A 24275-nucleotide genomic window follows, 5' to 3' on the forward strand; every position below is an offset into this window, starting at 1 on the left:
CATTTTCATCTTGGTCATATATTCCCCTGTCGTTTCCCTACAACAGATTATTGTATATAGGAGATACGGCATTGATACGCTGGTTTATTCTTACAAAGAGCCTCCTAATGTCCTCCTGTTTATACAGCCAGGCTGATATATATATATGTGTACATGTATATATCCATGACGTCCCGGCGCCCCATCTATATAGTCCCATTTTTATATTCATAAACTCTTTTGTGTATCCCCGCTCCTCACTCTTGAACACCGTGAGGCCCGTGTCATGAGTTTACATGCATGCTGTTCATGGTGTTGATCACCCACTGGTAACTCCCCAGGAATATCGCACCGCCGATGGATATCCACGTCACCCGCGGCGCAATGCCCGCAAAGAAGGGCCGCACACCTTCTTCCCTCGCCATGCGTCGAAACACATCCGCCACGGAAACCCTCTCCTTGGAAAGCATGACCCTCGTCTTGAGCACGTCCAACGGCGTCGTCGCCGCCGCAGCCACGCCCCCAGCCAGACTCCCGTACAGCGCGCTCTCCCCGGCCGAAACGTCGCCGCCGCCGCCGCGCCTCCTCCGGCCCCACGCCTTCATGGCCTCCCACAGCGGGAACTGGATGACGGTGAAGGGCACCTCGCGGAAGACGGTGATGCCCCAGCCGCGGTAGAGCTCGCGCCAGACGGCGGGCAGGCCGCCCGGGCCGATCCCGATCCGGAACTCAGAATGTGGGCGAGCGCGCGGGCGGAGGAGCCCCCGTGGTGGCCGGCCTGGGCGCGCTGCTTGACGACCTCTGTGGGCACGCGGACGGAGCAGGCTGCGATTTCGCCGAGCGAGGAGGCGAGCATGTGCGTCAGGATATCCGCGGGGACCCATGCGTTGACTGCTGCTGCATTATCAGGAGTCGGCATGGCTGCTGCGCAGGCGGCTGCTGAGGAAGCTCTTTGTCGTCTCGTACGTGCAGAAGAAGAAGGCCGCGCCGGGGGCGGAGCCGACGAGGGCGGAGCCGATGCCGCGGTAGATGCCGGAGAAGCCGCCCGAGGGGAAGAAGCCGGCCGAGGACTGGAGGCGGGTCTTGAGGGTGTCGAGGGGGAAGAGGGAGAGGTCGACGGTGGTGCCCGCGAGGGCGCCGGCGAGGAGGGCGGATTGGAAGGATGGCGAGGGGGGAGGAGAAGCCATTTTTTTATTTGATGTAAAGGGGCAGGCGTTTGAGGGGAATAGGTAGGAGAGAAAGTAATTAAGGGAGGGGGGTAAAAAAGGAGGGGCTGCAAAGGCCCGACCTTTGTGAGAAGGAGGAGAGCTCTTTGGTTTGTTGTGGTTTGGAGCTGTGAGAGGGAGGATTGGTGGTGACTCTTTTTTTGGGTGAGGTTGGCGGGATGGTTGGGTTATCGATAACCGGTCGGAGATGCGAGCTCTTTAGGAAGTTGGTAGCGTCACATACCGAGGTGAGACTGGCCTACCCTGAGGGGAAGGAATACCTTATCGACGACCCTTTTAAAAAGATTTGAACATTGTGTTAATATTGGTGGTATCTGGAGCGTGGCATTAGATCCGTAAGGGCACTGAATCAAATTGTCTTGTTCGATGATTGAAGCATGAATATAATGGAGCAACGGCTTCTAGGTGCTTTATGATGATGCCTACTTAACTTGTGATACAAGGACAAACCGTAGAGCATTCAACGAGAGACCAAGGAGTGGTTGAAAATATTGCTTTTCGGCATTCTAGCATTCTATACGAATGCCGTGACAGACTTGTCTCAATCCTGTAAAACTGCAATTTCTTATGCAGTCGTCTACATTAACATGTTCCCACGACGACAATCCCCATGCTTCCATGGTAGGTAATATTCACAACCACGCCCTCAAAACCATCAATCCCGAATCCTCTCCATCCCAGCTCACAGCCCGTCCCTCATGCTGGTCCCCGCCTTGCTCGTCTCCTCAGCAGCCTTCTTGGTCCTCTCCTGCAGCGCCCTCAGCTCCTCGGGCGTGCGCTCGCGCGACGCCCGGTCCGCCTTGACGGCCTCCTCGCTGTCGGACGCGAGCTCGGGCTTCCAGTGGCCGGAGCCCTTCTTCTGCTTCTCGAGGGAGTCCTTTTTGTGGTGGTCGTAGTCGACGTCGGTTTCTACAATTCACAGCCTTAGTCTTCGTCTTGTTTCTTTCTTTCTTTCCTTTTTCTTCTTTCTGTACTGGGGATGCAATGGGCGACTTACGGTTTGATGATTCCTTCAGGCCCAGCTTCTGGGTTGCTGAAAAGGCAAAGGTGCGGCTGGGGATGACGGTGGGCTGCGTGGTGACTGCTCGCACAGCTCTGGCGATTCGGAGACCTCGATAGGACATCATTTTGGAATGTGGAAGAAGAAGAAGTAGTAGTAGGGAGGAGATGATTCTCTTCTGTAAAAAACAAAGAGGTTCGTCAAGAAACGATCAATTGAGGCCGTCGAGTTATCAAGGGAGATGGATGATTTGATCTTGTAAGGAAGAAAGCTTGATGGAAGAACGGACAAGTTGAGTATTTAAAATCTCAGAAGCAAATTGGGCCAGGTAAAGGGAATGAACAACGTCATGTCACTCTCCACCTCGCCGATACAGCATCGCAACGTCACTGTTCCCGCACATCTCCAAGTCACTCCGGCGGTTGAAGCTACATAGTTCCAGCTCGAGGGGAGGGCCGAGGGCCAAAGAGAGGGCGCTGTGACGTCACCATTGCAGCATGCTGGGGAACCTGTCCGGTAGAAAGGATGAGGACGACTTGATGACTCGGGATTTGGATTTACCTCGACATTAATTGGATTAGATAGAAGAAGCCTTGAATAAAGCGAGGATTAGTAGCAATTGGCAATTAAACTTGGATAATCGTCGATATGCTTAATTTCGATCGGTAGATGCGTTCCCTCGTGGAAGCAACGCTGAGAGGTCAAGTTACGTCCAGTCTCGCCACAACTCAGCTCCAAATGCCTCACATTCACAGCAAGTTCAAGCATTAGGACAGTAGTTTGTTTAAGCATTCGTATATTCTCGTCCTGTCGGCTTTCAAGCCGCGGTATCTAAGCCACACGTGCGCCGTAATAAAACCCGGACACTCTTTAATTTCCCATGAAATTGCAACACCCGGGGGCCGCTTCAAGAAACCTGAAATCAAAAGGGCCCGACAAACCCCGACCCACGCAAAACCAGATTCATTCCTTCATATGGCTTTCCTCCCAACCACACGCCCAAGATGCTTCGCAGAGGGGGAAACAAAAGAATAAGCAAGTATAATGAAACATGAAAAAAGATCATTGTCTCTTTTCGTTTTCCCAGACGAGAATATCCAGTAACACATAGGCTCATTGTGGTGTCAGAGCAGCGAAAAGAAGAACCAGACAGGACGAAATCCACACGCTGCCTCCCACGAGGAGAGCAAAAAGGCTTGTAAATAAAGAGAAGATGGAAAAGAGCAAAACAAAAAAAGAGCAAGCCGCTTCCCAACGTTTCGATTCGCACACTGCGGCGCCGCATCAACTCCTCAAGAAATCGACTCAGCCCAACTCCCCATGGATCCCGGTAAATAAGGAAAAAAAATAGTAGTGAAAAAGAAACCGTTTCCAGTATGGTGATGCGCAAACAAGAACCGCTCATCTTTCCAGAACCCCGCCAGCCCAAGGTATTTCCCATATGTGACTAGACAAGAACAGCCGTGCCCCCGACGCTTTCGTAAGATATCGCCTTCTATATCTTTCCTCTTTTTTTGTTGTCTTGAAGACTTCGTAAACCCGTACAACCGCAATAAAGGGAGGAGGCATTTTATGTTGGTTTTTCAAAAGCAGGAAGGACACTCCGCTTCGAAGATGATGAGACGCCGGATGATCGTAAAAAGAGAACCAAATCCCACAACTCCGCTGTCGGTTACCGATGCAACACAATTAGAGAGAACTGCAAGGAAATCTGCCGTGATACAGGGGGAGAAGAAGAAAACAAAGAGACATAACGCCGTATGTGCCCAGCAGCCTTGATACCGCAAGGCGAGGTCGCAAGGGAAATGAAACAAAAAACAAGAAAAATGGTATCGATCTTTCTCAAGTCGCGCCGGTAGTATCCTCGTAAAAAAATCCTGTCGAAACAAAATCGGTGTATGGCGATTAGAAGTGCTTATACAAGGGAGTATGAGGAGGTGAAAGTGTGTGTGGTGTGAAGAGGATCAAGTTGTTCGGTTGGTGGGAGAGCCAGCAGCGCATGATCGGAACCAAGGCCGCACCGAACAATCCCAGATGTACAGAAAAGAGAAGAGTCAACAGCCTCGAGGAACCCAGCCCGCAAGAGAAGTGAGAAGATGTCACTTTTTGGTGTTTTTGTCATTTCCGCTCGTGCCCGCCAAGAGTGAAGAAAGGAAGCCGAATGTGAACATAGGGCGCAGTTTCGATATTTCTTCTTCTTCTTCCGACTATGCACAGCACCCGACAGCAGTGCTCGGGATCGTCCCCACGGCATGACGCCGTGGTAAGCCAGCCCGGTGACCGGGGGGCACGGACGACCCGGAGAGCACATTTACCATCGGCGGATGGGCTGCTGCTGCAGTCGGCCAGGCGACATTGACGGGGGAGGGCTGGGCATGGAAGCACCCGTGGCGGGGTTGACGATGGGAATGGCATTGCGGCCACGAGTAGCGGTGGGCTGGGCCAGGCGGAAGGCCACGTTCAGAGGCTGGACAGTGGGAGGGGGGATAAAGGGGGGCGACGATGAGTTGAGAGAAAAGGCGGGAGCGACGGTCTGAGGCTGCTGGGTGGGAGAGGCCTCGGGAGAGTTGCTGGCCAGTGACGAGCGCTCAGAGGCAGAGATGGAGACCAACTGTTGCAGCGGCGAGTCAGACCTGTACAGGCTGCGAGGAGGGGATGAATCCGCCGGACTCGGAGGGCTACTCACGTCGCTTTCGGTCAGCAGGCCCGGGCAGAACTCGAGGTCGTCCTCGAGGTCAAAGGACCGGCCGGCCTCGAATCGGTTGCGGAACGCCGACAGGGCCGCCGTGTCGGTGAGCTCCCTCATGCTGCGCACGCCGCGGAACTGGCGCTGCGGCTGCGAGACGTTCTGGCGAGGGGTTCTGCGGTTGCGGCTGCTGGTGTGGTGGTGCGAGACAGGGGCGGCGTGCGATGCAGGCGCATGGAATCCGTAGTATGAAGACATGGTGGCGAGTCCGCGGTGATGTAGCTAGTATCCGGCACAGGGGGACAAAGGCCGAGCAATGTTTGTTCGAGCTGCAGAAGCCGAGGCTGTAATTGTGAATGTGTGTGTGGTTTTGTGTGTGTGTGGTGTGTGCGCGTCGAGGGGCGGTCGCGAGAAGCGGTCGTAGGGCAATTTGATTAGAAGAGAAATAGGTAGACAGCAAAGTAAACAAGAAGTCGAGTTGCCGCTGGTTGTCGAGGTGAGTCGAATGTATATAAGAGTCTAAGGAGCTGGAGGATGCACGAGTTTATCTCGGTGAAGGGTTTCGATTTTTTACGTTGTGTGAAGAATGCTAAGGCAGTGAGGACAGGTTCGGGTTGGGGGGCGGGTGGTACAAAGAATTGAAGGGACAAGAAGCGGAAGGGTGGGAGGCAAGAAAACGGGAGCAGGGCAGACGAGCGGCCTTTTTGTTTGGTTGAGGGGCCCTGAGGAGGACCCGACAAGACCTGAGGAGACGCGAGCGGCGGCTTGGGCACAGCCTGTCGAATAAGATTCCGGCGAGCCATGATAGGCCGTCTTCGCCACCGGCTAGCGATTGGGCTGGCGTGCAGCAGCGCTACTGGCCACTGGTCCTGATCCTGGCTCGGGCCCAGGGTCGCTGGTTTTGGGGGGGTGCGGGTGCAGTGGCTGCGGTCGGGTGCACAGTGGGCGGCACTGTGGCGGGCTCTGGGTTCGACTGGGGCGCCTGTCGTGCAGGAGGCATGTCCTTTGTACTGTCGGGGTAGCATTTGGGGGAGATTGGGGCCTGGCACGGGGGGGAGCAAGACATCATAGTCAAGTGCGCAGTATTGCCTATGTATGCAGTAGTCAGCTATGTAGGTAGGTGGTATTCTTACTGCGACAGGACCAATATTGAGCTCGATTCCCAAGTTATTGCGGTGCCGTTGATGCATTCATGCTGCACTGTCGCGCCGTGAGAGTGCCAGCGCAACGATATGGCGAGAGGGTCCTGGCGAGTGTTGTATTGATACTGTATACGTGGACGCCTGTACTGGCGAACCTTGCTGGTCGCGGTGGGGACTTGGACCGTGCCAGCACTGTGGTGGCCACACTAAGAGCACACGATATCCGACGCCGACTGCCCTCTCCGGCGTCCCGAAGCACACACTGTGCTGTGCTCAGAGGTACCAAAGGCGGCATCCTCGTCTCCCCGTTCTCGTCCGCTTGCAGTGAGTATGGTGCTTCATACTTCGTACTGTAGGCCCAGGTCTCACCCAAGGAAAAACCCCCAGATTCTCGCCCGCATGGATTTGCGCGAACGCAGCAACTCTGCTGGTCTTGTGCACTCACATACATATCGTAGCATCACATACTGCTACGTGCACCCGTAGGTACAGGCTCTACAACTGACCGGCTGGCTGAGACACGGCGGCGTGATGCAGCTCTCAAACCAAGCACCCACAGCAGCCAGAGCCCAAAACCGCGCGCATCCAAGACCTGCCCACGGAGGACTCACATACTGTACACGCTCATACAGTGTCCGCGGCCGGCGAATCCCGGTATATACAGTGCGCCGCCAGGACGCAATTGGCAAACACAAACTGGAACAGGACCTGCCCCTGCGTGCCCAAGTAACGTACAGTACAAATGGCTGAAAGTTGTGCAGTACGTAAGTAGTCAATACAGGTATGTATTTCATGTCGAGGAAGTCATACTCACACAGTTATCAGCGCCCCATCGTCGCAACTGGAGTCCTCAATCCACAGCGTGTGCTGGCCCAGTACCAGCAGGTTGCGTGGCCTGCTGCGTGGCAGACAAGTCACCCGGCTGCGAGCAATCGATCCGAGCTCTGCACTGTACACTTGTCCGTGCGTACCGTCTGGCACGGCACAGTACGGACACCGTACACTGTGCTGCTGAGAGGAACGGGCCATCCACTCACTTCGCCAGGATCTTCCCACCCACAACCACCCCATCAACATCAACCCATCGCCCACTCCTCCAATCACACTGTGTTTGTGCCGGTGCCCTGTGCACAGAGAGACAGTGCAAAGACCAGCGCACACCCGCCAGCGTTGGGGCCCAGGATCTGCCCGCCTGGCCTCGACTAGGCCCCTCGTGGTTATGGGCGATTGGGTCCATTCCAGCTCGCCAACAACCGGCGTGATCACTTGACTGCCTCGCTCTCGCGCCTAGTGCGCCCGCGGTACTCCGTACGTTGAGACCTGCTGGCTCTCCGATCTCTGTGGCCTCTGCTGACCTACCGGGTGTGAATCCTGCAAGCGATGCCGCCTCGCCTTCGGCACCTGGTTCCGCGTGCGTGCGGAGAGCTCTTCACACGGAGATGCCTCGCGAAGGACGGTACGAATGGCCGGGTGCGAAGACGACGGGTACAGTAAGTTGGGATCGCTGGACAGTAAGATTGAAGCTGCTTCTTTGGGCCCTCTGCTGCCAAAACAATGTGCCTCGACTAATAACCCGAGGCAGCTTGTCAGCCTGCGCGCATGGAGTCGTCTCTTCATCGAGATCATGGGAAATTTCGCAATCGTTCTGGTCGGAAATTGAAGCAATCCCGGCCGACTCGTCCCTGGGGAGTAATTCCTGGACCGGCAACCCTGTAGGATTGCGGTTGGGATATTCGTCCTCTTGGAGCTGGTTCCCGCGTCGTGGCATCAATCGTGGCGGATTTCGAAGCAATCTCTGAGACAGGATTCATCCATTACTTTTACGGCGACGCTATCAATGGGTCTGCGTACTCTGAAGTTGCAGCTCCACGGCAATGGACGGAGTATCATACAGAGAATAGTGAGGTGAGTTATCTAATCCTCCGGTCTCAATCTCGGGCCCTGCTGGCCCGCATCTGCATGGACGGCTGCTACCGACATACTGGCTCCAGTTGTCAGTCAGCTTTTCCTATAACTTGGTTCCATGTTTATTTTTGTCTTTGTTTCTGCCGCGTGTGTGTTTTGATGATTTACATGCATATGTTTATTTTCTCGGAGTGCGAAAACATTGCATGCGTGTGCCGAGACATTTGCTGGATGGACAGTGTCGCTACAGTACTCCTCAACCACGCATACTATTACCACGGCTCTTCTACAGGGACGCAAATATTGTGTGTGTCGCATTTCTGACCTGGTTCAGCACGCTGGAAATTGCACACCCCAATATCCGCATCCGCCGGGGTCAGGCTGAGAGACGCATTCCGTTGCTCGCCTTGTCATCTGCCTCCATTCTTCGTACCTGCACCAGCGTCCTTCCAGGCTAGTGAAACTCAGGCAGCCCCTGGCAGGGAGAAGAGGAGCCGTCGACACCCCTGGATCCTCACCATTGACCCGCCGATGCACAATGATGGTGCAGCTTCACAGGCTGCTTCTCATTGTATCGTATGTGGTTCTGTGTCTGCCTTGTGCCTTGACAGAAGTCACGGCCGTTGCGTCCATTTTCGCGGAGTGGCCTTTCCCCGGCGAAGCATCACAGGGACCGATTCTCAGATGCGATACAAAACACTTCTTTCCCGTCTCCCGATCCCGATATGGAAGAAACGAGCGACCCCTTGCAAGCGGCCCGGCCGGCTCCAGACTTCTGCCCAAGCAGCTTCCAGGTCATCTTCACGCCCATGTTGTGTGAATGTGAGTGCCATCATCAGTCCACTCACACTTCGCACCCAAAACCTCTCACCACTATTCCACTCTTGGGACAAAGGTGGCGGCTTCTAGTAAGCCGGCTTGCTGCACAGACATCCACTGCCGTGCCAATGCGTACAAGAGTGCACTGTGGTCTGGTGGATGGGTGGCCAGAGGTGGAATGACGATGCTCAAAAAGGATGCAGACACAAGCGCCACAAGCAGCCAGGTTTCCTGCTCCATCAAATGACAGGTCGAACGAACGCCACTGTCGGCAGCCAGCCGGGTTGCTGCCAGAACGTGGCGGCAAAGCGACGAAATTCAATCTGGTGGATGGGAACCCTTTCCCGGTATTACTGCAGATCCCGCCTCTGCGTTGCTTCCCCCAACAAGAGACTGCGGCCGTCCAGGGCATTGCAATATCCATTCATCGTCTCTAGTAGAGGCTGGCCGTATTTTCTCGACAACAGCCTCTAATCCCTTGAACGGCGGAATAACGCTTGCAGGCTGATCATTTAGATACATACTCGAGGAGCCCAACTCGATCGACCACGGCTGGTCCGAGAAGACATCAACCCGCAGTGCATGCAATTCAGGTTTCACAGCTGCATTGGATCAAGCTTGGCCCCAAGCTGTTACACCGCGGCATCGATCTGCAGAGAGCTGCTTCGCCTCCCCCATGGCTAGCTGGTTCAAACTCCCAATGCGACGAGGCTTGGTTCTGGCCAATCTAATCTATCTCGTGAGGGGGACCCAACTGGCGGCCGGAGCCGTGGTGGCATTCGCAGCGCCCGTGAGCTATTCTTGAAGTCGGCCGTCAGATCATGCCATGTGTTTTGGCCACGGCTCGAAGGGGACGCCGTCATCATCATCACTGCTACCCTACCTGCCCATTGGTTTGCGGTGGTCTGCTTCGCTTCAGTAAAGACTCGCAGTAGCGCCCTAGCCGCTGGTCAGGATGCTCGTCTCCTTTTGCATGCAGGACAAGCACGAGCAAAGCTATGCTCGAATGTATTGCGCTTCTGCACTTGCCCTACGGTAGAGCCGGTAGCGCTGCGTCGTGCTGCAGACGCAAGCTTCCGCTTGTTGAATCGAGACGCCTTCATATCAAAACACTGCCATGTTGAAGGCGCTAAAGGAAGCATCGTCCAGCCACAAGCGCCGCCCTTCGCGCAAGTCAACCACTCAGCGGTGCCTCAGGTAAACGCCGGGTCGGCTCCGACGATGGGATGGATGTGTGGCCCGGCTCCTGGTTTGAGGACTGGCTAGCATCCTTTGTACGAGACTACATACTCGTACGCACGGCACATTGGCTTGCTCGCGCTCGCGCTCATGGCTCACTGCTCAACTCGTCTCGATCCTGGTCGACCACCGCCCTCATCTCAACTCCCTGCTTGCCTGCAGACACGCAGCATGTCATGTCTCGGAGCATTGCCGGATATGGCCCCCAGCCTGCCCTCATGTCTGCACAGTACATATTAGTACTGCGGCACAAGAAAGCTGACCATCCAGAGGGTCATCCCCAGAGTCCTAGATCGCCCGCTGTTTCCGGCTCGGTTGGCCGCTCCGTCTCGTGGCTGTTGCTTGCGTCCGGCATCTCTGGCTACAGGCAGGCCGTAGCATTGTCGGCATCTGCACCCCATAATATTACTCGAAGTTCGGATTCTGCACTCGGGCCACGGCTCATCGAAATTGACGTTGCGCGGCTTCGGTTGTGCCTGTACCTGTATGTGCGCCTAGTACGCACCTAGTTCCTGGCACGATCGATCGTCAGCTTATTGGGTCCTGTCTGGAGGCAAACTTGCCCATTCTCTATTTCTTCCATTTGGCCTTCTGCCAGGATTCTACCCTGGATCCGGTGAGTGTCCAGGTCTGTCCGGCTGCACTCCGCAGAGGGTCTACAGGGACGGCCTACTCGTACCTTATCTGCTTCATACAGTACGAAGTACCTGTACGCTCGTGCCTGAAGTGAGTGCGAGTATAGGATCGTACAAGTACTTTGTCCTTCGTACCGTGGCCACAACCAGAGCATCACTTTCAGGTCCTGTGTCTTTCCTGGCTGTAACCCTGGTCGAGCCCTGGTCGAACCCCCTGGAAAGAGCGGTGTGGCGGCAGGGGATAGAAAATGACTGCTCGTCCTCATTGGCCCAACCCTTGTCTAATGATGCCGATTCCTGCTTCCCGTTGGTTGCCTTGAGACTCGCCAGATGGAGAATCCCTGCACAGCTCTGTGGAGTTGTTGCCCGCATGTGGAGAGGAGAGACTTTGACGCTCTTCTGCAGTGACTTGTGGTTTGGGCAAGAGGTACTTTGGGATCGGCCAGTGTCTTGAGGTCAGGTACGTGCCTCCTGGTGCTCTGTCCAGGGCTTTGGCCACCAGTGGGCGGAGCGAGAAGAAGCTCCATCAGCTTCATGTACTCGTACGCGGTATTCAGCCACCAGCACAGCCCAGCCACAGAGATTTGGCCTCAGCAAACAAGTGACTTCGTGGCGCCGGGTCTCCCGCTCTCCCGCCATGCTGGCGGAGACGCGCAGAGCATTCAAGGTGTCCTGGAAGCTGCTCCTTTGGGCCACCACACGGGCTTGCCGACTGATGAGATGCGGTGCCCATCATGTGGTGCGCAGAGACCCGACACTGCAGCTAGGCAGTTCTGGAATCTCCATCCCACGTCCCGGATCTCAAGTTCATCTCTCCACTTTCAAGCTCAAGATGCTAAATTGACTCACGCTTGCCTTTCCGTCCTCTGCCCTTACATGCGGCCCCCCGGGGGTTCGTGGGGTGACGTAGGACGCAAAGAAGAGGATGTGAAGTCTGTCGCGCAGAGGCGGCTCAGCAGTGACCTGCTTGCTCCCTGGATGGCTCGATCGATGGCTTCATCATAGCGCATTGCCTAGCCGTTTTGCCGGCTGAGGCTGAGTCTGTTTTACGAGATCCAGCCAAAGAAGTTGAAAGCCCCTGAGGTAGCTTCGGGTTACTTTGGTTGGGTAGTGTGTACCGTATCTAAGCCGGAGAACCGCAACGTGGTCTGTAGCACCAGGCAGCATCTCGGAGAGGTGTACATCGTGCTTTTGTGTAATGGCGCACACGCAACTCGCCATGGCCGGTGCCGAACAGACGAATTGTTGAAACTCAGGTCCGGCTTGCATTAAGAAATCGACCCGGCATGCCGTGCCGTCTCCCGCTTTGGAGGCCGCGGTCATGTACATGTACGGGGTTCTGAGGCAAAGGGCGGCATCATCCTCGGCACCTTGGCGGGGTGACCCTCGGAGGCGGATTATCCTCTCAACGACGACGCCGTCCGGCCGGTGTTGACCGAACTCCGTCTCTACCGGCTCTCCTACTCATGCAGATTGCGTTGCCAGGCGCAGCTTGAGGCCTCCTCACTTGTCTCATTGGTCCGAAGCGGCCTCCCAGAAAGATCACACGCCAATACAACTAGCCATGATAATACCGCATGGGCTCCAGCTCCGTCCGGACCAGCTCATAAGGAGGGGCTCCGCTGTCCTGGCAGCGGCAGCGTGCCTGTCGCTCTACCTGCTCATCCGACCAACGCTGTCGCCCCGGACCAAGTCGCCCAAAGCAAACATTGTGCGCGTGAGGAACCGCTCGGGAGTCGACCCGGCCGACCCCGAAAAGCCGGCGCCGTACCCCCCGGACCTGTTCCCGGGCGGCAAGGACGTCGAGACGGTGTACGGCACCGTCCGGGTGTTCGAGTGGGGGCCCGAGGACGGCGACAAGGTCCTTCTGGTGCATGGCATCGGCACGCCGTGCATTGCGCTGGGCGGCATGGCCTGGGAGCTTGTGCGGAAGGGGTACAGGGTGATGCTCTTTGGTACGTTTGAGCTTGTCTGTTTCTCTCCTTCGTATTGGGGCGGAATTTGTGCATCGTCAGGGGTTGGGAAGGGGGGAGGGTCTGAAGTTTCAACAGCGAACGTTTCTCTTGCTTACTGCTTACCACCCGCGGGCCGCCACGCAGATCTTTTCGGGAGAGGCTACTCTGACGGCCCGTCGAACGTGGCTTACGATGAGTGTCTTTACACCACGCAGATCCTCCTCGTCCTGGCCTCTTCGTCGCTGCCCTGGACCGGCGCGTCTTCCTTCTACCTTGTCGGCTATTCGCTAGGGGGTGCTCTCGCTGTCGCCTTTGCGGCGTACCACTCCCACATGCTGCGCTCCCTCACCGTCGTCTGCCCGGGAGGCCTCGTGCGCACGTCGCACCTCGGCTGGAAGAGCCGCCTCATGTACTCTCACAACCTGCTGCCCGAGTGGCTCCTCCGGCGCTGGGTGCGAGCGCGCATCGAGCCGCAGCACGGACAGAGCGCGGACGTGCCCGACGGCGACGAGGCAGAGGTCAACTTTGACGACGTGCCCATCTCCGTCGTCATCGCCGGCGGGAGGGATAAGAGCAAGAGCACCACTACCACCGCCGTCGTACGGGTCGGGGACGTCGTGCGCTGGCAGCTGGCCGCCAACCCGGCCTTTGTCGACGCGTACATGAGCACCATTCGCTACGCGCCCATCTACGGGCAGCATGACAAGGTGTGGGCCGTCTTGGGCGAGAAGCTCGCTGCGAACAGGGAGCTTGGCGGCGTGGGCGGACTGCTGCAGCGGGTGTGCGTCGTCTTGGGCGATCGGGATACGCTCATCATCAAGGACGAGTGGATCGAGGACACGAGGGCTGTTCTGGGCGAGGATGGCGTGGATGTGCGTGTGATTCCGGGGGGCCATGAGATTGCCATTTCAAAGGGCAAAGAGGTTGCTGATGCTGCCGTTTCGTCGTGGAAGAGCAGGTGATATGGTGGTGGTAAAGCGTTCCAAGAGCAGTGGGAGTGGCAGTGGCAAGTGTGGGAGAGAGACGAGGTCCAAGAGGTAATAGATATAGAGATTAGAAGTAGAAACTAGAACCGGAATATAGAAGATTACCTGGAAAAGACTAAACGCTCGTTCGATTGATATGCGTGAGGATCATGTATTCCAAACAATACATCCCTCTGCCCTGAACAAGCCATTGGACAAAACCCCCCTTGGCCCCTTGTACTCCAAAAGAAAGGCCCCAGAGATTATGCCAAACCAACGCCAATTAGTGTATATAGGGGAAAATAGAATAAAACGCCAATCAGTACAAGTCAAACACCCCCCCCCGGCGCGTGTGAAAATGTCGTTGAAAAGAGCATATGTTTGTCGATACTCCTTCAGTCCTCATGATAACAGTGGGTATCAGTTCCGCTTTCCCGTAGTTTCTACGCTTCACTGCCTTGGGCTATCCAGCTCCGTGGCTCGTTCAACGAGGTGAATGTTCCTCGTGTTGAATTTCCTGGATTCTCCCCTGGCTACCGTGGTTCGTCGCCTGTATGCCATGATCCATTCGATGGTCGCCATGGTCCGTTGCCTGGTTGCCATGACCCATATCCTGGTTGCGGTGGTTCGGTTCTCGGCGGCCATGATTGAAATGTTGGCTGCCATAGTTCATTACCTGGTTGCCATGGTTGGATGATCGGCTGTAATGGCTGGGCTCCCAGCTGCCATGACTGGGTTGTCGGCTGGGTTGTCGGCTGCATCGGTTGCACCCCCGGTTGCCACAATCCATTGCCCATTTGCTGCAGCACCTGTGCCGGCGGCCATGGTTGCATAGTCGGCGGCCATAGCGGTTCGATCGGCTGCGACACCTCTCCCCCAATCGCTGGAAAAGGGAGAGGGGGAGGCAACGGTACGGGGTTGGGCACAAGTCCATCAAGCTGCTTCCCCGACTTGGCCTACTTGTCAAGATTCCGAGCTTTGACGAACCGGTTGATTTGCTCCCTAGTGAGCTTGTCGTTGTACTGCTCGAAGCACTCGTAAAAGGATATAATCTCCTGTGTCGCGTCCACCATGGCGGCAATGTCGACGTCGCTCTCCGCCAGCCACGCGGCGAAATGCTGCACGCGGGTAATCCTGGCCTCCTGCACGCGCTCCTTAACCTCGGGCATCGACGGGATCTCGGACAGGATCCCGCCCTGGCCTGACCGAGCGGTGTGTGCCTGGCTCAGGGCGGCCTGTGCGGCCGCGAGACCGGCCGCTGCGGCGGAACCCGAGGCCTGTCCCGGAACTGAAGAGTTGGGGCGGAGGACGAGAGCCAGGAGGATTGCCACCAGCGCGACGATGTGCGGCGGGCAGAGAAACGGCAGGTCCGTCATGTAGTGGTCGTTGATGATGGACTTGGCGAGCTGCACGTCTTCATCAACCAGGGACAGCTCGGGGCGCAGGGCAAGCAGGCTTCGGTAGGGTTGATGCACGATGAGCTGGGAGTTCATCTCGCTGATGAGGAAGAACTCGCATTCCCCAATCTTGGAAGTGTCCAGTCCGATGAAGTCCTGCCAGAGCTGCCTCGCCTCGGTGACGATGAGGCGGATGTGCTGCGGCGCTTCCTCCATCTTGCAGGCCAGGTAGATGGCCGTGGTGATGACGAGATACGGGTTGGTGCGGCGGATCTCGACTTTGCTGTAGAAGCGCTTCAGATAGACCTGCGCAGTGGCCATGGCCTGCTGGCGGATGGTGAGGCGCTTTCCCAGCCTCAGCAGCTCTGGGCAGACGGGTTAGCAGGCTAGGACGAACAATGACGGGAAGATGAACCACCCACGTTGGTTGAAGTAGATGGCCATGTGCCTCGGCTGCGGGAGAGGAAACATGCGGACGAGGTCGGCATTCTCCTCCTCCAGCTTCTGGCGCATCGAGGCCAGCTCATCTTTGGTGAAGAGCCAGTGCCGCCTCTGCGTCGACTCCCAGTAGTTGGCGGACATGGCTGAGGAGCCGGAGCCGCGGAGGCGCCCGTATTGAGGCCACTGAAAGATGCGATGATGCTCGGAAGAAAAGACCAAAATTATGTTATCTAATCAGCCTGATGATCTGATGATGGTTTTGGCTGAACCGAGGTCTCAGTGCCGTCGTCTTGAAGTTGGGTGAGATGGAAGCAGCCTGGAAGCGCGGCAGCTGTCGGGCCACTGAATGGACATTGAATCTAGCACCCGGCAAGGCTGCGGGGCGATAAGCGACGGGCCTTGATCTGGGCTGAGAGCCTTATCGGGGCCCCCTATTGCTCAGCGCTGTGATCCCCTAGCAGCGCCTGGAAAGCTCATTACGTAGTGGCCGTCTGGCCCCCCCAACCACAGCGCAGGTATTGACTTCTCCCCAAGATCCGCATCCAATCCTGCTGCACCGAAAGCTACGACGTCAGCAGCTGGCAAAGGCCCGCAATCTTTTCTCGAGCTCAATTGGCATCGCCCTGCCAGACCGCAACCCTGCAAGGTCTCGACGATGAGGCTGAGATAGCACTCGAAACGACAGTTACCACCTTGATCAAGACGACGCGCCCGCACAACCGCCATCCGCCCCCTCGCTCGGCTTCGCAATAGCCGCCTCGACAGTCGCCCTTTTGAGACATGCCATGCCACAGCCATGACAATGACACCGTCAAGCCCGGCGACCGAGGTGCAGAAAGCTCGCGAGCTGGAGCAGCGTCAGAAGAACCCTGATCGCGTCGAGAGCCTCTGGGCGCAGCTGGGCCCCAGTGCCAACGGCGAGCTGGACCTCAAGGGCCTGCAGAAGGGCTTTCGCAAGATTGACCACCGTGAGGACTTTCTTTTCCTTTGTCTTGTTCTCTCCATTGTCTTTGCTTGCGCATCTTTTGCGCATTCCGCCCCGCATTTATCTGGTATCGAGATGTTGACTTTTTTTTCTCTCTCTGTTTGCGTTTGTGCGAACAGCTCTGAAGAATGCGGATGCCATGCTGAAGAAGATTATGACCGAGGTCGACACGAATCGCGATGGGAAAATTCAATACGAAGGTACGTTGCGCGCAGTCCAGCTGTCCTGGCGCATGGCCAAGAGCTTTGGGCGTTGTGCCTGTGCCGCTGAGCAGGCCTCCCTTGCGCTTATCGAGCTAGGTACTTGATACGGCAACTAACGAGGCTTTGCTCCCTTTTCGCAGAGTTCCGAGTTTTTGTACAGAAAGCTGAAGGCCAGCTTTTTGACCTGTTCAAGTCCATCGATCGCGACGGCAATGGGAAGCTCGACAAGGCGGAGCTCCAGACGGCTTTCAAGGCTGCGGGGTTGACTGTCTCAAACCGCAGGCTGCACGACTTTTTCAGCGATATGGACCAGAACAACGACGGATACGTCACGTTCGACGAATGGCGGTAAGTGAAGCAGAGGGATGTCTCTTCAGTCCCTACATATGACATTGTTTGGGGTCTTGTTTTATCTCCATTTGGGCTGGATCGCTTGTCAGGCGCACACTCGTTAGGGGTCATGTGCCTCGGTCTTGGGTCGGGCGAGTGAGCACGCCCAGCACCACAAGACCGGTTTCCCCTGAAAACCGCCAGCAGGTGCCTGGTTTGCCCCTTGGGATGTGCCCCTCGCGGGGAAAAGCCTCTCAGAGAGGGCAGAGAAGACATTTGACAGCTGACCGGACAACCACAGAGACTTCCTCCTTTTCATGCCCGGCAACCAGGATGCGTCCCATCTCCACGCGGTCTTGTCTTTTTACTACTCGGTGGTTAATGTCACGCCAGAGGGAGACTCTCTCGTGAGTGGAGAAACACTGGAAGGCTTAGGTAGGGCCGGCTCCTCTAGCTCTTTTCTTCAAATCCTCTTCGGCTCTCTTCTCCGAGTCGCCTTTCCTTCGTCCTATCCGAAGCCACCTCCAGAGCTTCCATTACCTCCGCCGCCACCTCCCGCGCAAGCTGCTGGGATAGTTGAGCCGAAGCTCGAAGCGCCGGTCAAACATGCAAGAGGAAGCTTTGTCGACGCAACGGCGCATGCGTCTTCTCACAGGATTTCAGAAGTCGAACAGGGCCCGTCAGGGGCAGGGGCAAGGGCAGCGGCGGATGCTGTTGTACACTCCGACGGCGATGGCACCTCAGTCGAGCACCGTGAAGAGTCCTCTACCGGAGCTACACCGACGCTGAAGAAATACAAACTGACAGACTTTGCCCCCCATCCAGGTTACTTCCTTGCGGGTGCCATCGCCGGTGGAGTGTCGCGGACGGCCACAGCTCCGCTCGACCGATTGAAGGTCTATCTGCTCGTCAATACCAACAGCGGAGCCGAGACGGCCGTGCAAGCGCTGAAGCAAGGCCGTGTCATTGATGCGCTTAGGAATGCGGCGCGGCCCTTTAGTGAAGCCGTCAAGGACTTGTACCGGACGGGTGGTGTGCGCAGCTTCTTTGCCGGTGAGTTTATCTGTTTCTCGACAGCAACGCTTTTACTCCCTTTGCTTCCAGTCGATGGGCTCTAGCAGTACAATTTGACCTGACACTTATGGAAAGGCAACGGATTGAATGTCGTCAAGATCATGCCAGAGACGGCCATCAAATTCGGATCGTACGAAGCGGCTAAGCGCGCGCTGGCAAATTTTGAGGGCCATGGAGATCCCAAAAACATCAACTCGTACTCAAAATTCATCTCTGGTGGTCTGGCTGGAATGATTGCCCAGTAAGTCATGGCTGGGGCCTCTGTCAAGGTCGATAAAACATCAGGCGTTGTCCTGGGTTGCTAATCATCTGGACGTTGCAGGTTCTGCGTCTACCCTCTTGATACTCTCAAGTTTCGCCTTCAATGCGAGACGGTCAAGGGTGGCCTCACGGGCGGCGCCCTTCTGCGACAGACGGCCGTGAAAATGTATGCAGATGGCGGTCTGCGAGCCTGCTACCGGGGTGTCACCATGGGATTGATTGGCATGTTCCCATACAGCGCCATCGATATGGGCATGTTTGAGTTTCTCAAGAAGACCTACCGGATACGGTATGCGAAATACGCGGGCTGCCATGAAGACGACGCTCAGCCCGGCAACATCGCGACGGGCATCATCGGCGCAACATCCGGAGCCTTTGGCGCGTCGGTTGTCTACCCACTAAACGTGGTCCGAACACGGCTGCAAACGCAGGGCACCTTGATGCATCCTCAGACCTATACGGGCATCTGGGACGTCACGCGGAAGACGATCCAGCACGAAGGAGTCCGAGGCCTCTACAAGGGCCTGACGCCAAATCTTCTCAAAGTCGCCCCTGCGTTGAGCATAACGTGGGTGGTGTACGAGAACGCGAAACGCCTTCTCGCATTGAACTGATTGAAACCTGCTTCTCTCAATCACGCATCGACTCAGCGGGAGTATAGAAAGGATATGATGATACCACGCACGCATCGTTTATTGCATTAGCATTGCCATCTCATTTGTCGGACATAACGGTTGGTTGGTTGGTAGCGAGCTTCATTCGCATTTGGATGGCCCCCGCAACGTGCGTCTGAGCACGGGAAGGAGGCCAGATGAGTATTTTGTTCCAGGCGGGTCGTACGGCGGCATTGACCGGCGGTCACGTACTCGTTTCAAAGGCTTGGATGTGATGGATCACGAAGTCCATTCTTGCACATCATTTAACGCCTTGGGCGGCGGGGAAGGATAAATAAACGAAGGATATTTAGAGAAGGGAGAGCTGGTGTTGGAACTGATGCTTCAACCCGCGGATCATGACGAGGAAACCATACGACACGAGCAAGTGTCTGCAATCTAGCTACCATGTATAGATTCTGTAAGAAGTCAACAACGAAAGCATTTGAACCAAAAGACGCAGCCATGGAGAAGGAGAGATGATGACGGGTCGCCCATATGTGAGGCCCTCATTCGGGGTCGGTACCCGGAAAAGTGGAGAGGGGAGGCTCCGTGACCGGCAGCAAGGGCCGGGGGAGCTGCTGGAGCCGGACATGTTGGCCGAGCCCTTTCTGCTTTTGATTGCTTGGACATTACATAGCTCAGCTGCGGCAGGGATGATGATGCTTGTTTGTACAAGTAAGTGTAGCCAGAATGGAGTGGCAGATCAGCCGCTGGCCGTGGTGGACAGACTCGCACGTAGTTGGTCAGCGTTGTTATCAGATCATGTCGGTGTCGATGAAGATGACGAGCGCTTCATCTCGGGGTTACGTGCTCGCTTACGCCAGCCCCCCCTTCGGCGGCAAAAGAACAAACAAGTCAAAAGGGATCATTACCCGGACTAGATTTTGGGGTAGAGGATGTATTCTGTAGCACGTGCAGAGATTGCTCCTCTTTGGGCCGTAGCGAGCTTACTATGGCTTCATGACTGGTGATGGCTTTCTTTCCTTGTTGGCTTTTCTGTTTCTTGAGTCGGGGTTACTAGATGGGTCGTTTACTTAGATAGCTTGAGAGGTGGTAGGTGGTGGTTGATTGTGCTCTTTGTGGCGGACGGGATTGAAGGGGACTTTTGCAAGGGCACTACGTGCTAGCGGATGGGCTGGGGTTGGCATGGCATGGCATGGCATGTTGCGCCTTTTGAGTGACTCTTTTGCTGCCGTCTGTCTGTCCGTGTCTCTGGTTCATCTGGGCTGATGTACTGGAAAGCAATTGGGGAGCCGTCAGTTGTCATTCAGTAGGCCTTTTAGTTGTAGGTAGACCTGATATCGCTGTAAGTTGCTGTATGTATGCGTTCACGTCAGGTACCTTAATGGTGGGTTTTCTTGGTCAGCGGCTCGCCTTTATCGCATCGTGGGTGAGCGGATCGGAAGGAGCAACTGGGGCATGGAGGTGTGGAGAGGCGGAGAGGAGACGAGCCTGGAACTGAAGGAAGGAAGGAAGCCCAGGACATGGGAAGTACCTCGAAGGGACTTGGAGGACAGGTTGATCAGACTGCTGCTAATGTATCTTGCTTGTACTGCAGCTTATCCGGCTCTTCGTCGACTCAACACCACCTTTCGCTTCTTCTCTCTCTCTCCTTCAGCCTCTCCGCTCTGCCCTCTTTCTACTTCATCTACTCTGCTTGTCCACTGAGTGAGGCGCCTGGCAGAGGACAAGACGAGGCGTCGGCTTCATCAGCTAACGCGCGTCTGTTGGCAGCCAACTCGTCACTGCGAGCTCTTCTATCCGTGGTGCAACCCACTCTGCATCACCATCGCCTCACCCGAGAGCCACACAGACATAGACATACATACAGCAGACAGGCGTTCGTCAGCTCTCGCTGCGCTTCTGTTCCGCCTTCTCCATCCTGTCGCATCCGGCCGCATCTCCCCGCTGGAGCCTGGAGCAATGCCGGCCCCGTACTCGGACGACCTCTACTCCGGGGACGACAACCCCTGGGATGACCAACAGGAGCAGCATGACGATGCGCTATCGCCTACTGACGGCTACTTCCACGCGTCGTCGTCGTCTGGCCTAGAAGAGGCCGCAACGTCATCGCCCGTCCCCCCGTTGCGCCAGCAGCGCCAATCAGCCAGCGTCCCCTTTGTGCCCAATGTCATGGTGGAAGACCCGACGCTGCAGGAGGATCGTGCCGCTGCAAAGGCCAGAGAGGCTGAGGAGGAGAGGCTGATAAATAGTCCCTCTGCTGGCCAGTCGTCGCCTCTCGGTGATAGCCAGCCTCATCGCCAGACCTTGCCGTTTACTCAGGGGCAAGCTGGCTTGTACCATCCCTCTCACCCTTCTTACTCCTCTCACTCCTCCTCCCAGTCACGCCCTCACGTTGCCACATACCCCCATCATCACTCAGCATCGGCTTCGGCGTCTTCGTCATCCCCATCTTCTTCTGGCCACTATCACAGACGGAGCATTGACGAGGAGATATCGACGTTTCAGCCTACAAGTGCTGCAGGCCCGTCGCTCAATCAGTATACCATCCATCACCCACCGCCGGCTGAAGCACCACCTGCCTACTCCCCTCCCGCTTCCTCCCTGCCGCTGTCGTCCGGCTATCAGACCTTTGCACCTCCACAGGCCGGTACGCATCCTGGAACCATGGGTGTGCCTGACGAGAACCAGACACTGCTTCCACGACAGCCCGAGTCTATGGGTGGAGCCGTCAACGGAGCTCGGGAACCTCTGTGGCAAAGGATTAAGAACAAGTTCAGCTCTTCCCTCACCAGGAAGAAGATTCGGACAGCCCTTGGTGTCCTCTTGGTCATCTCCATCATACTTGCCCTATTTGGTAGCACCATTGGTGTACACAGCCACAAGGTGAGTCAATCATCCTATTCCATCGTCATGAAGAATCAATGAAAGGGGTCCTGCGGAGCAAGTGGTATATATGATCGTCTAACATCGTCATCTAGAAGCCTGGCCTCATCGACAAGTCGCCCGTAAAGGCTCCTCCGTCTAACAAACCTCCTCCCAACATGTCGTGGCCCCCGAGGAACAGCAGAGACTGCTTGGGCGAGCCTCACAGGTCTTCCAAGATCAACGAGGTCATCAGTTTTGGCAACAACAAGAAGCTAAGCATCGTCGAGACAATCGAGAAGGACGGTGGAAACCGTCGCGGGCTCCAGCCACATGTGTACGGCGAGATCATCTTACAACCAGTTGACACCTCTTCCACCGGCAACATTCAGCTCGAGATCGTGACGAATGACGAGAATTTGCACGTTGGCGTTGAGTTTGATAAGCGAGATCAACGGTTCAAGGTCATCATTCCCCGTGTGGTCGAATGGAGCGAGCCAAACCTGCAGCCGTGTGTACAGATTCGAATCACAGTATTCATTCCCCTTGAAGCTCAGCTCGACTCATTTCTCGTCGACTCACTCCATCTCGACGTCACCGTCAGGGATGGCCTCGTCCTCAGCTCTGCCAGTGATGCCCAGATTAAAACCGTTGTGGGAGACGTCAACACCGGCCGCGTATCAGGAGATGTGGCGCCGTACACTCTGGCCTCGCGAAGCATCATAATCGAGACTGTTAGCGGCGATGTCGAGGGCTGGTTCCCCCTATACGACCTTCTCAAGATCCACACCGTTTCTGGCGACGTCAAGACTGACGTCACCCCGAAGCCGTCGTCTGACAAGAAGCCTGAACAAGCTGTGCTCAACATCGACTCCATTTCTGGGGATATCAAGGTGACGGAGCCTGTGAGCTACGGCCCCGATAGCGAACGCGACGACAGGTTCCCGCCGCGAGACTATGTCGTTGGCATATCGACTTCCTCTGGCGACATCCAGGCCGAACTGGCTTTCACCTCAAGGGCCAAATTCGAGACAGTATCCGGAGATCAAAGGGTGAAGCTGCTGCCAGTTTTCGGCTCTGGCTCCTCGGAACCCTTTCTTTCCACCGACACCAAGAGTGGACAGACTACCTTGACGGTCGCCGAGCCACTGTGGAAGAACTCTGCCGCCAGCATCGGCGACTATGACCCATTGGCACCATCCGTCCGCGAGGGTGATGACGAGGATCGCGATGAGCCATGGATCATCATCCACCCCGACGAGCAGCCCAGAAGGCTTCCCTCGCCGCCACACATGGACCTGAAGCCAGGCATGGCTACAACTGATGAAGACGACAAGCATGGTTTGATCAACCTCAAGTCTCACCACGCATCCGTCAGTGGCGACTTTAGGCTCGACTATCCCTCCTCGTGGGAGGGCAAGTTTGCCATGACTACCTTTTCTGGCTCACAGGACATTCGAGGAGACGACCTGGATTATAAGCGGGCCAAGGGCATCATCAAGCGGATCGACGGCACCAAGGGCCATGGCCAGTCGAGCATGACTGTCGACTCCATGTCTGGTCGTGAGGAGCTTGTGTTTGGGAGTGCTTGAATGATGAGTGAGAACAGATTATTGATAAGATGATACCAGGGGGGGGGGGAGGGGAACAAGATGAAGGACGATGTCGGTGATGAATGGCAGACCTACAACTCCATTCAATGGAGAGCAAAGGGTCGTGTAATGAGCAAGGGTGATTGGGTGGAATTTGATATCGAAGCGTGAGCATATGAACGATTTGTTGGATGAGATTATGACTATGGGCGTATTGAAGTTTCGGGACCTTTCTTTGCCAGATACCTACACTCCTTGTCGTCATGAGCACATTTGCATGGCCACATCTTCTTCTATCATTATTATTCTATCTATAAGACATGTCGTGTGAGTCAAGTCAAAAATAGTGTAACGTCTTATATATTCTAGCTATCGAAAGTTTGACTGATAAATGCATAAAAAGCCATGCCTCGCATGATCATTAAGACGTCTGCTTGTCTACATAAACTATGCTTCTCGTATATGCTGCTTAACAAAGCCTCCAAGAGGTAAGAAAGGACGGGTCCAAGAGGTAAAAAAGGACATTGTTGCTCATCTTTTTCCTGACTGAACGAACAAGTAGAGGGTATCGGCGAAACTTATTATAACCAAAAAAAGACGAAACAAACAAGGATAAAAATATAAGAAGACCAAACAAGGAGAAAAAAGCCAACCCATTAGTTTTCATGTGATCCAGTCAACCATTTCCTTCATCCCATCAGAATATGTGTCGTCGTCGTATCAAACGTTATATTACGTCGTTCCATCTCGTTTCTTATCTTTCCGCTCATTTCAACTCCCCCTGGTGTGCGGTGCTATGCCGAGCATATATGCCAAGAGACAAACGTTCGATATCAAACACACACATATACATGTCATGTGGCAGACCTCGTCTCTGCTGTATATAAAGCAGCTGGGCATTTCTCTCATGCTTATTTTTTTTTTTTTTTTTTTTTTTTTTTTTTTTTTTTTTTTTTTTT

The 24275-nt window shown here is 55.5% G+C and overlaps 10 protein-coding genes across 10 annotated transcripts in view; 4 read left to right on the plus strand and 6 right to left on the minus strand.

The window, feature by feature from the left end:
* Nucleotides 1-263: 263 nt before the first annotated feature.
* Nucleotides 264-1166, minus strand: BBK36DRAFT_1163646 (mitochondrial carrier; the record flags this gene model as incomplete). Its single annotated transcript, XM_024894557.1, has 2 exons — nt 264-876; nt 946-1166. The coding sequence occupies 2 exons, from the start codon at nt 1164-1166 to the stop codon at nt 264-266; spliced, it is 834 nt and encodes a 277-aa protein (XP_024745122.1).
* A 721-nt stretch (nt 1167-1887) lies between these two features.
* On the minus strand, nt 1888-2329 carry BBK36DRAFT_1130939 (hypothetical protein; the record flags this gene model as incomplete). The annotated part of the gene is made up of 2 exons (XM_024891894.1): nt 1888-2114; nt 2203-2329. The coding sequence occupies 2 exons, from the start codon at nt 2327-2329 to the stop codon at nt 1888-1890; spliced, it is 354 nt and encodes a 117-aa protein (XP_024745123.1).
* Nucleotides 2330-4516: 2187 nt separating this feature from the next.
* Nucleotides 4517-5149, minus strand: BBK36DRAFT_1164608 (hypothetical protein; the record flags this gene model as incomplete). The annotated part of the gene is made up of 1 exon (XM_024894664.1): nt 4517-5149. The coding sequence occupies one exon, from the start codon at nt 5147-5149 to the stop codon at nt 4517-4519; it is 633 nt and encodes a 210-aa protein (XP_024745124.1).
* Nucleotides 5150-7472: 2323 nt separating this feature from the next.
* Nucleotides 7473-9116, plus strand: BBK36DRAFT_1190417 (hypothetical protein; the record flags this gene model as incomplete). The annotated part of the gene is made up of 5 exons (XM_024896665.1): nt 7473-7523; nt 7750-7938; nt 8392-8514; nt 8550-8760; nt 8868-9116. The coding sequence occupies 5 exons, from the start codon at nt 7473-7475 to the stop codon at nt 9002-9004; spliced, it is 711 nt and encodes a 236-aa protein (XP_024745125.1). The 3' UTR covers nt 9005-9116.
* Nucleotides 9117-10232: 1116 nt separating this feature from the next.
* Nucleotides 10233-11003, minus strand: BBK36DRAFT_1145411 (hypothetical protein; the record flags this gene model as incomplete). Its single annotated transcript, XM_024893753.1, has 4 exons — nt 10233-10357; nt 10406-10478; nt 10676-10717; nt 10767-11003. 4 exons carry the CDS (start codon nt 11001-11003, stop codon nt 10233-10235), a joined length of 477 nt encoding a protein of 158 aa, XP_024745126.1.
* A 1396-nt stretch (nt 11004-12399) lies between these two features.
* Nucleotides 12400-13536, plus strand: BBK36DRAFT_1088003 (alpha/beta-hydrolase; the record flags this gene model as incomplete). The annotated part of the gene is made up of 2 exons (XM_024888980.1): nt 12400-12586; nt 12731-13536. Coding segments are annotated over 2 exons (993 nt in total), but the record flags the coding sequence as incomplete, so codon positions are not given.
* A 971-nt stretch (nt 13537-14507) lies between these two features.
* BBK36DRAFT_1130975 (cyclin) lies at nt 14508-15530 on the minus strand (the record flags this gene model as incomplete). The annotated part of the gene is made up of 2 exons (XM_024891899.1): nt 14508-15313; nt 15371-15530. The coding sequence occupies 2 exons, from the start codon at nt 15528-15530 to the stop codon at nt 14508-14510; spliced, it is 966 nt and encodes a 321-aa protein (XP_024745128.1).
* A 661-nt stretch (nt 15531-16191) lies between these two features.
* On the plus strand, nt 16192-18856 carry BBK36DRAFT_68895 (mitochondrial carrier; the record flags this gene model as incomplete). Its single annotated transcript, XM_024898527.1, has 7 exons — nt 16192-16357; nt 16494-16574; nt 16718-16925; nt 17209-17466; nt 17563-17960; nt 18057-18222; nt 18304-18856. The coding sequence occupies 7 exons, from the start codon at nt 16192-16194 to the stop codon at nt 18854-18856; spliced, it is 1830 nt and encodes a 609-aa protein (XP_024745129.1).
* A 1945-nt stretch (nt 18857-20801) lies between these two features.
* Nucleotides 20802-23316, plus strand: BBK36DRAFT_1190431 (hypothetical protein; the record flags this gene model as incomplete). The annotated part of the gene is made up of 4 exons (XM_024896666.1): nt 20802-20964; nt 21010-21110; nt 21282-21745; nt 21874-23316. Exons 1-4 carry the CDS (start codon nt 20822-20824, stop codon nt 23314-23316), a joined length of 2151 nt encoding a protein of 716 aa, XP_024745130.1. The 5' UTR covers nt 20802-20821.
* Nucleotides 23317-24087: 771 nt separating this feature from the next.
* Nucleotides 24088-24275, minus strand: part of BBK36DRAFT_1145416 (hypothetical protein) — a gene marked incomplete at both ends in the record, with an annotated part of 1819 nt that continues 1631 nt past the window's right edge. The window contains 2 exons of the mRNA XM_024893754.1: nt 24088-24110; nt 24162-24226. Coding sequence (XP_024745131.1) covers nt 24088-24110; nt 24162-24226 — 88 coding nt within the window. The remainder of the gene's footprint in view (nt 24111-24161; nt 24227-24275) is intronic.

This window comes from Trichoderma citrinoviride, assembly GCF_003025115.1.
Source record: "Trichoderma citrinoviride strain TUCIM 6016 unplaced genomic scaffold BBK36scaffold_22, whole genome shotgun sequence".
NCBI lineage: Eukaryota > Fungi > Ascomycota > Sordariomycetes > Hypocreales > Hypocreaceae > Trichoderma > Trichoderma citrinoviride.